Source organism: Neovison vison, chromosome 6 (genome assembly GCF_020171115.1).
Source record: "Neovison vison isolate M4711 chromosome 6, ASM_NN_V1, whole genome shotgun sequence".
Lineage (NCBI taxonomy): Eukaryota > Metazoa > Chordata > Mammalia > Carnivora > Mustelidae > Neogale > Neogale vison.
In genome coordinates this window covers 77,038,024-77,053,193 of record NC_058096.1, presented here as the reverse complement: position 1 = coordinate 77,053,193, position 15,170 = coordinate 77,038,024, and the positions used below count along the sequence as shown (strand labels likewise).

Here is a 15,170-nt window from a genome sequence, read left to right as displayed (position 1 = left end):
CACATACTGGACCTCACAGGCCCAGGTCACTAGGGAATGGGAGTAAGGAAAAAGAAGGAATAAGCGTCAATTCAAGCCAGATTCTAACCCTTCAGCTCTTTTCGCTGAACAGAAAAATGAAATGCAATGATGATGAACATGTTCTGGCACTTGACATAGTGAAGAACCTACTTTTAAAATAATTCCCTCTAAATTTCAGGATAATTTTCTGTCCCCCATTATCGTCCCTCTCAGCCTAGGTTTCTCCAGCATGAGGAGCTCGTGTCAATCTATGAAAACAGCAAGCCAGGAAGCCTCACTGAAACCTCTTCAGGCTCAGCCACAACTAAACCATTTTGCCCTCATTTCCTCTGTCTGTTTCTCAGAATTTCAGCTCACTTATCTCCTCTGCAAACTAACTTCCAACCCAAGTGGTAACAAGAGTTATCAGAACGCAAAAGTATTATGTCAAAAATATCCATTCTAGAAGCAAAACTCTATGGGATTTCCCAAAATCATGAAATCAGACCATGGAAAACCCAGGCCTCCTCTACAAACCATGATGTTCCCACCATCTATTTCACCAATAAAATTCTACCTAAGAATTAGAAAAATTGTGACCTGGGTGTTCTGAATACAAATGTTTTTAAAGAAAATCATTTCTAATTTTAATTACTAACCTTCCTCCCCCACCCTTTTTTTTAAACAGATTCTTCGGATTTTCTTTTTTTTTTAAAAAACAGAGTCATCCTTACTTTCCCTCAAGATGACAAACAGTTCTATCTTCTGCCCAGTTCACAGAGATCTGGAGCCATTCACATATTTTTTTTATTTAGTTTTCCTTGTTGGAATTATTGGAAGTGGTTTTGCAACCTGGGCTTTCGTACAGAACAAAAATCACAGGTGTGTAAGCATATACTTAATTAACCTGCTTACGGCTGATTTCCTGCTGACTCTGGCATTACCAGTGAAAATCATTGTTGACATGGGTGTGGCACCCTGGAAGTTGAAGATTTTCCACTGCCAAGTGACAGCCTGCCTCATCTACATTAATATGTACTTGTCAATTATTTTCTTAGCATTTGTCAGCATTGATCACTGTCTTCAGTTGACATACAGCTCCAAGATTTATCGGATCCAAGAACCTGGATTTGCCAAAATGATATCGACCGTGGTGTGGCTAATGGTCCTTCTTATAACAGTGCCCAACATGATGATTCCCATCAGAGACATTGAGGAGAAGCCAAATGTGGGATGCATGGAATTCAAAAGGGAGTTTGGCAGAAATTGGCATTTACTGACAAATTTCGTATGTGTAGCAATATTTTTAAATTTCTCAGCCATCATTTTAATATCTAACTGCCTTGTAATTCGACAACTCTACAGAAACAAAGACAACGAAAATTATCAGTATGTGAAAAAAGCCCTCATCAACATTCTTTTAGTGACTACCGGCTACATCATATGTTTTGTTCCGTATCACATTGTCCGAATCCCATACACCCTGAGCCAGACAACGGTGATATCTGATTGCCCAACCAGGATTTCACTCTTTAAAGCCAAAGAGGCCACACTGCTCCTTGCTGTGTCGAACCTGTGTTTTGATCCTATCCTGTACTATCATCTCTCAAAAGCATTCCGCTTTACAGTCACCAAGACCTTTGCTTCATCTAAGGAGACCAAGGCTCCAAAAGAAAAATCAAATGGTGAAAACAACGCATAAAATGTGGGATTTTTCATGTTATCACTTCCTGCCTCGTTGGACAACAGGTACCAGGAAAGAGAGAAAAGAGCCTAAGTAAGAGACATATGCATGGCCTGGTTACTGAGAAACTTTTCTAAAAGTAAACTAAGCAGTACTCTTGTGGTTGTTAATGGTCCTAAACCCAAGTATTTGCATAAAAAAAACTAAAAAATCCTGTTGAACCAACATAAAACCGTGCATTATCCTTGAAATCCCAAAGAGTTTTAGGACAAGCTCAGAGGCATTCATGAAGTATTCATTTAAATACCAGGAACTGACTTCTTGATAGAAATATGCAAAATAATCCATGTAAGGTGCCAGAAAGCCCTTCAACAACACAATTTAAATAAAACCGTTTAGATCATACCAAAAAAAGTCCAGCTGATCTTCCCATGAAACCACCTGGGCCTGATTTATTTTTTAATCCATCATTTCAAAGATGGTAACCTTTTAGCTCACGACTCCAATTTTTAATATCTAATTGTTTTGTAACACAGCAACTAAACCTATTCACTTCTAAAGAGGCTTGGAAATACATGAGTAGTGTTTAATGTACTTTATACACTTATATTCTATCAGGTTTATAAAGACTTTCTACCCTAAGTAATGACAAATCCAGTGATTTCTTGTTTTGTAGTGACATGAAATAGACCCTACAGCATTTTCAAGCAAGTTGTTAAACTGCACTGACTCCTGAAACTACTGTTTTGGAACTAGAAACTCACATCAAAGGTATGGAAAAACACCACCAGTCAAATGGACTTAAAACAGACATGTCAGATACACACAGCATGTGTTGTAGGGAACACAACACATGCTGGGCTGACTGGCACCATGTCTGAGTCTGACCCCACATGGGGCCTCCACTTTAAAGAAGGGGTGACTCCAGCTCTCAGGGTCACAACCCTCAGATCTAATTCTCTCTACGGCCAGTAATGCAGAAAGGACTCAACGGATGATATAAAATATAAGACTTATTTAGGAAAAAGAAAATTGAAAAGTTTAGATAACCATACCTGAGACTTCGGGGGTGGGGGGGGTTTCATTTCAATAGCAAGTCTGTTTTGCAGCAAGTGGTAATACATTTGCATTAGCTGCAGTGATTAAGAAATGGTGTTCCTGGCAGCCTCTTGAGCTCGCCCACGTTCATGTTTCACAAGTGTACTTTTCACTTTAATAAATTTTCCCGTTTGTGTAAAAAAATAAAAAATAAGAAAGAAAGAGTGTTCCTGGAAACTAACAAAACAAGTTTGATTCCAGAGTCATTTTTAGTCCTGTACTGAGAAGAATTATTTTCTGAAGCTTAAACCCAAGACAATTCCAGTGTATAATTTCATATCCCCTAGTTTGAAAAAAGTAAATGCACCAAATGAAAAAATGCACCGAAACAAGTGTCTATCACACTTCCACCATGGTGAGCCCTGGACAAAGTCTAGCTAGCTAGTGGTCATAACAGGAACACCCCTTCAGCATTATGTCTCTACCCCAGGGTGTAAAGGGCACAGCTACGCCACAGCTATGCTGCTGAAATGCCAGCCCGCTAGAACCTGTGCTTGTTGATGGTCTGCTGCCCAGCAGATCAAGACATGATTCACATAAGCATACATGAAACTACTAGTTTCTTTTCCTGAATCTTTTGGTCAAGTCCCTATTAGTCTCTCTCCCTGGTCTTCACATACTAGAGCTACATCTTTAAGACAGGAAATGGGGGTGGGAGGGAACAATTTTTTTGTATCATATTCTCATATTCTTCTCACATTCATGCATAATAGGTGTCAAATTTTCCCTCTTTATTAAGGAAGAGGACCAGACTCTCTACAGCATTCCTAATGTCAGTGTTACATTAGTAACATTACTGATGATTTATTCTAAATGACACAGTAAAGGGAGGCCTAAGGCAACTGATGACAGAAGGCTATTAAAAAATTGTATCCTATAACATCAATTTTCAAGCAGTTGCTTTATGACTGCATTACACTTATATCATAATCCATCATGAGAGATTTAATCACTGGAAATCATTCATGTTCCTTCCTCCAAGGAGAGGACAGCCTTTAGAATGTTATATGCTGGAAATGATGGTGTGGCCAAGGATTACATGAACAATAGAAGAAATATGTCCGTGCTTGGGTAGTGCCCTAAACCAAGACATATGGAAGAGGAAAGCCAGCAAAGCCCTGCCTACCAAAGAGAGGAACACAAAATCCGCAACCAATTCAACCATATTCAACATTTTGCCTATTTATTACCTCTCTCCTTTTTATTTAAATTAACTTTTTATTTTGGAACACTTTAAAATTTACAGAAAAGGTACACAGTACAGCAAGTTCCATTATACCTTTCATTCAGTTTCCTCTAATGTTAATGCCTTACATCACCGTGATACATTTGCCAAAAATAGGAAATTAACATTGGTGCATTAAGGGTTAACTGAACTCCAGACTTCAAATCCTGCCTCCCCCCACTTTTGATGCCAACTATTTTAAGACCAATCCCAGACATTGCAGTCTAAAATATCAGGCTATCCTTTCTGTTGCCCTAAATGCACGGTGAGATTATTCCATTATGTTGGAAATGAGTGATATGTACAGGTGATGAGCAGAAAGAATTGTGGCAACTTTTGACATAGCCCTGGACACAGAAAAACTGACACCAACAAGAAGATTCTTAGTTCTTATAAAAAAAAAAAAAAAAAGTGTAAAAAAAATTTTAAATTTTGAAAAGTTCCAAAATAACAGAAATTAAAAATTAAGAAAATATTTAGTTTGCAGAGCAAAACTCCTCAAAGATATCCAGAAGACAACATTATATATACCTCACAATTACACTGCTGTTAAAATAATAATAATAATAGTGTGCAACAACAACAAAAAAAAAATGGCTCATTAAAATTTCCCTTAAAATCCCAGGAAAAAAAGATAGTAAACCTAAAATTATAAACACATTTACAGATTTGGGTCCAATTTTCATTAATATCAAAAAAATCAATCTTGTGGGCACCTGGGTGGCTCAGTGTATTAAGCCACTGCCTTCGGCTCAGGTCATGATCTCAGGGTCCTGAGATCGAGTCCCGCATCGGGCTCTCTGCTCAGCAGGGAGCCTGCTTCCTCCTCTCTCTCTCTGCCTGCCTCTCTGCCTACTTGTGATCTCTCTCTGTCAAATAAATAAATTTAAAAAATCTTAAAAAAAAAAAAAAAATCTTGTTTCCCTTCAGTAAAAATCACATCACTCGTTATGAGTCAAACACTACATTTCCCAGTAAATATCTCTCATATGCTGCTCAATTCTTAAATTCTTCAGATTAAAATCCAAGTCCATGTCATATGCAACCTCCTCTATGAAGCCTTAACCATCTTCTCAATCAGATGCTCTCTCTCTCCCCTCCAATATTTATTCTTTGAGAGTGGAAGACACCCAGGCATATCAAACAGTTCACCTTCCAGTGGGCGCTTGGTTTTTTACTAAATTATTGCTTGTGTTTTAGTGCATATCATTTCACATGTGTCTCCCTCCTATCTTATTCATCTTTCCTGTGTCCCAAAATTCTCATTCATCTGCATAACACCAAGTACCTGCCACAATACAGTACACATAAAAGACACTCAGTAAATGAGTGTAAAATGGAAGTGGGAAAACACATTTAGACGTCATTTGCAGTCACTCAAATGCTCTTGATAAAAGGATACTAATCTAGAAAATTCCATTAATTCTAGCTAGCCAGTAGCATCACATCACAAATTTTAACTACAACTATACATATGGTATATGATCATAATTATAACAAAAGAAGCAGTGAACAAAAAACTCACCTGCTTTCATACGCATTACTCAGGCAAGTAGTAGAAGAGTCAGTGGTTAATGATGATAAAATGAAATAATCAAGGCTGTCAACTGACTGAAGCCATGACTTACCAGAGGTATCGGGAAATGTGTTGCATACTGCAGGTGTCGCAGGAGGTCATAATTAGATGGAAAAATTAGCTCCCTGGGTTTTTCTCTCTTAAGCAACTTCTCACCATTAACCGACATTCTTCTGCCCAAGGAAGAGTTGGCATTCTCACAGGATTCTCCAGGCATGGGAGAAAAAATCTAAGTCATGTAAAACAAATGTTGGAGATTGTAAATGAAAGAGAGCAACATCAAAACACAGCACTACATACCAGAACTCCAAATACACAAGACACACCTACACTATCTCTTCCCTCTTTAAGCAATGAGAAAATAAAGAGAAAAAAGAAACTGTGTTAATCTCCACAAAATTCATACACAGATTAGTAGGAAACTATCAACATAATCTCCCATTTTGAAGATGAGAAAATGACAAACACACTCATAAGAATTATGCAAAGCTACACTTCCCAGAGGACCAGAGACAACATCAGACTCATAGGTTAAGTGTTTCCTCAAAGGGTTACATTTCCTACAAAAACATAAACACAGAAATCATTAACAAAACTAAGGAGTACCAGATATAAAAGTTTTAATCAGTATTCCAAACAATATGTTTTTTATAAAGCACCTCACTGAGAGCCATAAGGAGGAAATTTTTATAATTATACGGAAATAAAGTAGAGAAAGTATAATAAGTCCAGATCCAGGAAAGCTATATACATAGCAAATCAACACAGACTGTCATGATCAAACTATTCATGTATTCCTGAGAGATGATGATCTCAAATGAGCAAAAGAGTCACAGATAGTCAACTAGGAGGACAGGGGTGTTCTAATCTACAAAGGAGAAAATGCAGCCAAAACTAAGGATGAACTGAAATGAGACAATTGCACAAGATGAGTCACTGTACCCTAGCAAGGAATATGGCAGGATCACATTTACATCGGTACACAGGTCATTCCAGCACATGGGGCAAGGAACAGAAGGACGGAGACAAGCTGGGATAGGGGTGGGGAAGAGGGGGTTAATAGTCAATAAGAATTTGAAGGTTGAACCTACTGGAAATTCCGAACCAAAGTCAGTTTTAAAGTCATTCTTGTCTACTTCATCAAAAATATTAGTAGTTCCTGAGTCAATGCCCATATGCGCCATTATAGTCTGTTCCTGATGATTGCCAGAGAAAGAAAGTGACACTGTAAATTTTGTAGTTCATTAAAAACCTGAAGCTAAAATATGACAGTGATGTTTTTAACCACCCTACATCTTTTCTCTCCCTAGTAACTATTTTTCCCAGAAAAAAAGAAGTTTTAAGACATGCACTTGCTTTGAAAAGTTACATTCTTTATCCTCATCAGATTTACCTTTCAAGATACTTGAAGGAAAGAGCCCACAAACTTAAGACATTAAAAACAAACTGGCCATAATGTCCCTCCTTTAGGCTATCCCGTCACGTGTTCACAAACCTTTCCAGAAAATCTGAGAGTGTACCTAAGATATAAGAAACCTCGATAGCCAAGAATAGAAAGGAAGAAATAGAAATGTAAAAGAAGCATAGACAGGTAAAGGAACTTTGGTTTTTAGCCTTTTATAACTTCTAGTGTGGGCAAATTTAGAAACAACAGTATTTGTATTAAGGAAGTAATTCTTAAAATTCCTGCACCATTTGATCACCAAATCTTGAGAACACGAACTATGAATCCACACATGTAATTCTAATATCAGGTCTTTCAATTACAAGGATAACCAGTGTTTTTAAAAATATCATCACAGCATATGCTTAAGCGCTCACAAAACCATCATAAGGCTTGATTTTTAAGGAACCTCCACAATCTCTCACCATTTTCCACTCTTTTCTCTTTACCACCTCCATGCTTTCTGCCTTGAAAACTTCCTTAAGTATATGGAACAATGTCCAAAACACCAGAAACTGGCATTAAATTATAGTCGTAGTATGAAATAATTTGACAAGAATAATTTCACAACATTTTAGAGTTTTCAATTAATTGAAATGAAAATATGATATGTTATGATCAAAACAGGATGTCCCATTTTGTAGGAAAGACAGAAGCAATGGATGAACTGGGGAAAAGATGTTCCTTAGAAAGGGACTTTAGGCCAAAATCAGTCTGATTTTAAGGCACAATGTTAAAGAAAAACTGGAAACTAGAAATACCTAAAATTGGAAGCTTATAATTCCTGTCCAATAAAAAAATGTTATGTACTGTCAAATCTTTTCATTAATAGTTTTAGTGTATCCAAAAGAAAATTCTGGAATATATATATATATTCCATATGTTTTCTTTGTAAGTGAGGAACAGAGATAAATGAGTTCTTTAACAGGAGAATACAATTAAAATGTAATCACCCTTCCACCACCAAACGATCCTCTCAAAGGGGTTTCCCCAGCTGAGTTGTTTTCAGGGCTGGGGCACCACTCCCAGGGCCATACCTCCATTTTCATGTCATGGTCCTTTGGGTAGTGTTCATCCACATTCTCTCCTGCTGGCGACCGTGGTCGGGTCGAGGCGGTGACTGACAAGTCTCCTCGAGATATGAGGGTGCACATGTATGCATCATGAGAGAAGACATCGTGTCGGATGAACTCACAGAAGAGCAGCACCAGATTCACAAATTCTACCTTTTCACATTCACTGTTTGGATCCGCTATAAAGAAAAAAATCAACAATTCAGTCCCCTTGATATAGTAGGAAAAAAAACACCAAATAGGAAAGCTTAACATGAGGCACCCAGCTCACTTAATTTTAAAAAATTGCATAGAAATCTCCATTAAAAACATGCGACAAAATTTTGCTCAGTAAAATATGCATTACATTCAGCACCAAGAACTCTTGATTAAGATGCAAGTAAGGAAGAAAAAGAAGAATTAGCTCCAATCTTTTATTTAGAATCTAGAAGCAAAGAACTTTACTTACATAATGAGGGGGCCTGTGTATCTAAAAATCTTAATAGAACATTCTGGAAAACAGGCAAACTAGATCCAGCAAGAGAGGCTGAAGAAATGGATTCTTTCTCATCCAATACCTCTGATTCACCACATCTCTAAAATTAAAAATAAGCACAGTTAATTACAGACGGCAATGTAGCCACAGTAGGTTATGAATTTGTTAGTTTTTTATTAACATTTAAATTCTCAAAAAAAACCATGCAAAATTAATTGAGATTTCTGTACTTGAGGGCTATGCATCATAGGTAAATATAATTTCTAAAAGTTAAGGGAAACTACCCCAGAACAACTCAAATGATTTCAAAAAACACCCTTAAAAAACATTATTCATGTAAATTATAAACTCTGTACCACATTATAACTGTCCACTGAATATACAGCATAGTATAATAAACTACTCATTGTCCCTATGCAAAATTGCTAAAAATAATTTGAAGTTTTCTTCATTTTTAAAGAGTTCATGCTTAACTGTATACTTACCCTGAGAAATTTTGGGGCATGCTATTACTGAGTTTGACTTTTTTGTGTGTTTGTTTTTGCTAGGTTAGTGTACTTAAAACTGTGTGCAAGGGGTGTTCGGAAGTATGTTGTCAAATGAGAAAGTGAACATAATTACTCTGATAAGATTCCTTAACCCCTCACACTTCACCAGTTAAGATCCCTTAGAACCTGTAGAATCTCCACAGTTCATGAAACACAGAACTAGAGAAGCTGCATTTAAGACAGTACTAGGAGACCAAAAAAGAATTCAAAAGCAATCAGAACCCTGTTGTCTATTCTTTCTCATATTCCTTTGCTCTTCCCATTTTTATTACTATTCTTTAATATTAATATATTATTATATTAAGATATTAATTCCCTAATCCATCCTCTCTTTACGAAGGTAAAATTTTGAAAATGGTGATGTTCAACAGCAATCAATTATCTTAAATACCTCTGAGAGAATACATTTTTTAGATGTGAATATTTATGCTTATTAAAATAAAAAATTACAGAGCGCCTGGGTGGCTCGGTGGGTTAAAGCCTCTGCCTTCGGCTCAGGTCATGATCTCAGGGTCCTGGGATCATGGTCTCGCATTGGGCTTTCTGCTCAGCAGAGAGATTGCTTCTCCCTCTCTCTCTGTCTGCCTCTCTGCCTACTTGTGATCTCTGCCTGTCAAATAAATAAATAAAATCTTAAAAATAAATAAATAATAAAAAATTACAAAGTCATCAGTGTGAGCTTCTTCCAAAAATGACTGTGTGTTTCTAGAACACACTGGAAGAAGGGATGCACATGAAACACAACAACCCAAAAGGAGCAACTAAATTTGAGAATTTCAACTTTGGTTACTAAAGTTTAACCCCTGCAATTCACAGTAAAATAGTCTATCTATTCATAGAAAAAAAAATAAATCAATGAAACATCTTTCCTAATCTGCACATTGTAAAATGGGTCATGTGTTTCACACCTTACTTAACCCAGGATCTTCAAGCCCCAATTTGAACAATATGATCCTTTTTATTTGGTGAAGAGTACTTCCCCAACAGTTGGAGAGTGATGTCTATGGATATATTCTTCCTATTTCATTTTTTAAGAGCTTCACAGGAAAGAGTATTATTAGTAAGAGAAAAACGAGCTAAATTCTCATCCATTCATACAACATTTTCTGAGCACCAGCTATGTACTGAACACTATTTTGGGTGCCAAAGATACAACACTGAACAAGGTGGGCAAGGTCCCTGCTGTCAAGCTTACGTTCTGGCGGGTGGTAGGCAGGCATTAAACAACAAGCCAACAGGAGAGTCAAACAGAGAAAGAATGACTGAAGGGTGGATGACAGAGGATCTTCCTGAGGAGGTGACCCATGTTGAGCTAGGAATGCTAGAAAGCCACACTGCCTAAACTAGCAGTGGCAGAAAGGAACTGGCCATGGGAAGACTGGGGAGCAGTGTGCCACCCAGTAGGAACAGTAAGCCCCAGGTCCCAGGGCAGAAGCTGGTTTGGCTTGCCGGAGACTCAGGAGGGCCACGGCAGCTGCAGCTATGCCCCAGGGGAGAAATAATGAGGCAGGAGGGAAAGGCAGGCCAGGGAGGCCCATACAAGGCTCTGTGGACACAGTAAGGAGCCATTGGGAGTCTGCATAAGGGGAAAACATGATCTGCTTGCCTTTTGAAAAGATGGCTGTGGCTGCTGTGAGGAGCAAGGTGGCAGGCGAGTGAGGGAGCAGAGAGGAGAGGGCCCTGCAGCGGTCTGGGTGAGGAGGAGAGGGCAGGCCACTCACACCACCCACAGCCTCTCTTCTGGCCAGCCCTCCCGATCTTATGGGCAGATAAGGGGGCTGGCTTAATAATTTTCCCTCAACAAAAGCTAGAGTTTATCAAGCTAACTTTGTTTTTTTCCTTTTAATCCACTTCCAAGGGCCAGAATACAATCATAAAACTAATACAAATTGGTATCTGTAATCTCAAAATCAGAACTACCTCAAGCAAATATTTCCAGGGCGCCTGGGTGGCTTAGTTGGTTAAGTGTCTGCCTTCGGCTCAGGTCTCGGCTCAGGTCATGATCTCAGGGTCCTGGGATTGAGCCCCACATCGGGCTCCCTGCTCACTGGGAAGCCTCCTTCTCTCTCTAACCTCCCCACCCCTGCTTGCGCTCCCCCTCTCACTGTCTCTCTGTCAAATAAAGAAATCTTAAAGAAAAGAAAATATTTCCAGATTCACTATATTATGTAGCTTTAAAAAAGTTGTATAATATATACATTTCCATGTATGTGAGTGTGTGTGTGTTGTGTGTGTATTCATATGTATATAATACAAAATGTATATATGTGCCTGTGTGTCTCAACTTCATTTGGGAGAGGTCTTTGTTCTAAATCAGATGTTAGGGGTGCCTGGGTGGCTCAGTCGTTAGGCATCTGCCTTCAGCTCAGGTCGTGATCCCAGGGTCCTAGGATCGAGTGCCATGTCAGGCTCCCTGGCTCAGCAAGGAGCCTGCTTCTCCTTCTCCCTCTGTCATGCCCCCTGCTTGTGCTCCCTCTCTCTCTGTCAAATAAATAATATCTTTTTAATAAATAAATCAGATGTTAAAGTTTTATTTTAAAAGATACAATTTTAAATTAGTCCAGAATATAAATTATTGGCTTCGTCAACTGAGAGGGATCCTTTATGTGAATCTGTGATTCTCCTTATGTGAATTTGTCCTTACGTGAATTTGTATATTCTCCCTTTTTTCCATGAAGACAGGGAAAAAAAATAGCATATGGATTAAAAACGGTTATTTTTAAATGATGGCGTTCCATCCAGAAAGAAAACTGAACCTACCTCTGCCTCAATTTCCGCCTGCCTCTTCTCCAGGAGCTTCGCCACAGCTATGGCCCTGTGCTTGCCCGACCGCTTGCAGCTCACCGCCCACTCACACAGCAGGGTCACCACGGCTTCATCATTGGGGGCGACCTACAGTCAAGAGAAAGGGGGACCAGCCATGTCAAGTGAAGCGTTCGCCCAATGATGGGAAGCAAGCAACGGACTTTGTAATGCTTTTAAAGCTTTAAGATTGCTTATATTTTATTATAGTCATTCTCAAAAATGTTCCCAAATCCCTTTTAACTGAAGTATAAAGAGCAACACTTAAGTGACAAGGAAGGAAATCACTTACTGGAACAGCTCACTCTGTGACAATTTCAAGGGAATTAGAGTCTCCAATCTCCTTGTATCTGTCTTTCATTTATACAGAATTATCACAGAGCCCCACTGATCCTCCAGAACTCAGCATCAAAAGCCAAGAGAAAGGGAAACTGAGCAATGAATATCCAGAAGAGCTGTTCCTAACCCCAAGCACTCACTCCACTGTTGGCCCCCTCGCACTCAGAGCCTCACTCACTACCTAATCCGAACATGTCCGGTAAACAAGCCACCCACTCCAACAAGGAACAGAAAGGAACTGGAGGGGAGGCTGGAAAGCCGGCCAGACCCTCGCTGCATTAGAAACAACAAACAGGAGAAATGACAACAAAGCATCAGAAACAAAAATTAAAAGAAGACACAGCAGAGGACAGTATATCCTGGGTCTGTGCGGGGCTCAGCACTGTTCCCGGAACTACGAGCTGTGGTTGCCATGGCCCAGAAATGGGTACCACAGACTGAAGATCAGAGGGGTCCAAGAAAGGTCACAGGAACCCAAGTGACATGAATGTGGGACAGGTAGGCGGAGTTAGGTCAAAAGAGGAATCATCCCTTTATGTAACCTCACCTTTCCTCTTAAAGGGTGCAAGCCAAGCAATGTAACATCACCTGCCAGTTTTTAATATTTGTCCAGCTTTATAAACACTATGCCACAAGAACTGGAGAATCACGTATTGGCTTTCATGTGAGAGGTCCTAAACATTTTAGAATCCATAAGCTCAATTAAGATTATAAGAGTTATAAACACACTCCCAGGAAAAATATGCAGACATTAACACATAAATCCAGCACAACTTTTCAGAAAGTTCATGGACTCTGAGAAGACTCCCAAGCATCCCAGGGTAAGAATCCCTAATCAGTTTATGGTACTAGCAAACAATTTAGATCATGAAAACCAGTTTATTCCAAGATTCTTAGTCATCCTACCCTAAATTTGGTTAAACACATATTGACTCAAACAAAGAAATGTTATCTAGGGAGGATCTCAAAAGAATCTCTGGGTCTCTTAATTTAAATTAAGAGAAATAACTGAATTAAAATATGTTAAGATTGAACATAACATTTAAGAGAGAAAGAGATAGGGAGGGAGACAAACCATAAGTGACTCTCAATCTCATGAAACAAACTGTGGGTTGCTGGGGGGAGAGGGGTTGGGAGAAGGGGGGTAGGGTTATGGACATTGGGGAGGGTATGTGCTTTTGGGTAAATTGGAAGGGGAGATGAACCATGAGAGACTGTGGACTCTGAAAAACAATCTGAGGGGTTTGAAGTGGCGGGGGGGGGGGTGGGAGGTTGGGGTACCAGGTGGTGGGTATTATAGAGGGCACAGCTTGCATGGAGCACTGGGTGTTGTGAAAAAATAATGAATACTGTTTTTCTGAAAATAAATAAATTGGAAAAAAATTAAAAAATAAAAAAAATAAGAGAGAAAGAGACTAGATTCATTAGATTGCCTGGATTCAATCTAATCCAGAGATAAGGAAAAACATAAAAAGTAAATTCAGTGAAGCACTACATGCTTAGATTTACATTACAGAGATCAAAAGGAGTTACCCTAAAAATACTACCATCAGTTTTTACTAAAACTGTAATGTGCATCATATCTGCATTTATAGTTTTTTATATTTTCTTCTGCATCATTAAAATAAGATAAAAATAGGCTACAAAGAAATAAAGGAATGACTCACTCAACTTAAGTAAGGGACTCTGTTTGACCTAAACGTGCACAGAAGAGCACATATAAGGGAAAACACTTCTTTTTAACACATCCAGATCAGGACCACAGGTTTGGAGTGACATGCTAGAAAATAAGCCCTAGGAAGGAGTCAATTCACTTCCAGAAGCACTTATTAAGGACCCATGCTAGGCACTGAGGGAAAAAAATGTAAAAGACCTCTAAAAGTTCACCTTCTAGAAAGAAAAACAGAAAAAACAACTAATCATAAAGCTACAAGACGTGGGGTGCCTGGTGGCTCAGCTGGAGGAGTGTGCGACTCTTGATCCTGGCATCGTAAGTTCGAGCTCCATGATGGGTGTAGAGATTACTTAAATAAATAATAAATAAACAAATAAAATACACTTTAAAAAACATAAAAGCTACAAGACGTTTTGACAACATGGAGGAGGAAATAATTAAGTCCAACTGTCTGCACTTTCCGTATCTCATAGGCAATAAGCATCTGTCCATCCCAGCTTACAGACACATCTGAGATCTTAACTTGAAGACAGGAGGGCCTGCAGTCCGCCTGCTATAGCTGTGGTCTCAATTTGTAATTATTAGGAAATAAGTGAATTACAAAAACCCAAGGAAAATGCTGCTGAAAGATTATGTTTTTAAAATACAAAATCTTATTACAGAAATTTTCTTATATTAATTTCAATTATAGGCCCATAATCTATTTTCAACCAGTAAATACTTCCTAATACTGGCCAGATTCAAACAGTGCAAAGCCTACTCTTTTGGACTATCAGAAGGACTACCAAACAATGCCAGGCCTTCCTCAGGATATTGGAGTGGTGGGGATGGAGGGATACATAGGTTCTGTATCCAGTTTAAAAGAAACAGTAAGATATTACTAAAGATGTTCTATTGCTAACTTCTCAGAAAATCATACTGAAAATCAGGTCACCTGATACCAACTTTAAAGCAAACGGCCCCTGCAATATGAATAATTACATTTATGTATTTTGGTCATAATGTACTTTAATTAGTTCATTATTACTGAAAAATTATCTATTAGTTATAAAATGCTTTTATAATTTTAGCATATTTTTCAAGATAATTTTTTAGTGAAAACTCCCCCTCTGACCCCTACTAATTACTACAAAGTTTTGATTCACATTTTAAGCTATGTTTACCAAGAAGCCCCTTCTAGATTCCACTACCGAAAACAAGGATATTCTGCTTTTTTCACTCTAGTCCCAGT

The 15,170-nt window shown here is 38.5% G+C and overlaps 2 protein-coding genes across 3 annotated transcripts in view; one reads left to right on the top strand and one right to left on the bottom strand.

Moving 5' to 3' along the window:
• MED12L (mediator complex subunit 12L) overlaps positions 1 to 15,170 on the bottom strand; it is a 317,830-nt gene that overhangs the window by 212,517 nt on the left and 90,143 nt on the right. The window contains exons 12-16 of one of the 2 annotated variants that reach the window (XM_044251605.1): positions 11,884 to 12,015; positions 8,549 to 8,675; positions 8,065 to 8,279; positions 6,675 to 6,779; positions 5,636 to 5,812 (exon numbers count right to left, since the gene is read on the bottom strand). In XM_044251605.1, coding sequence (XP_044107540.1) covers positions 5,636 to 5,812; positions 6,675 to 6,779; positions 8,065 to 8,279; positions 8,549 to 8,675; positions 11,884 to 12,015 — 756 coding nt within the window. The remainder of the gene's footprint in view (positions 1 to 5,635; positions 5,813 to 6,674; positions 6,780 to 8,064; positions 8,280 to 8,548; positions 8,676 to 11,883; positions 12,016 to 15,170) is intronic. The other variant, XM_044251606.1, reaches the window with a different exon arrangement.
• On the top strand, positions 746 to 2,945 carry GPR171 (G protein-coupled receptor 171). Its single transcript, XM_044251620.1, has 2 exons — positions 746 to 1,749; positions 2,361 to 2,945. The coding sequence occupies exon 1, from the start codon at positions 746 to 748 to the stop codon at positions 1,700 to 1,702; it is 957 nt and encodes a 318-aa protein (XP_044107555.1). The 3' UTR covers positions 1,703 to 1,749; positions 2,361 to 2,945.

Bases quoted from the DNA above. Each gene is read 5' to 3' on its own strand.
- GPR171 (XM_044251620.1), top strand. From the start codon at position 746: ATGACAAACAGTTCTATCTTCTGCCCAGTTCACAGAGATCTGGAGCCA.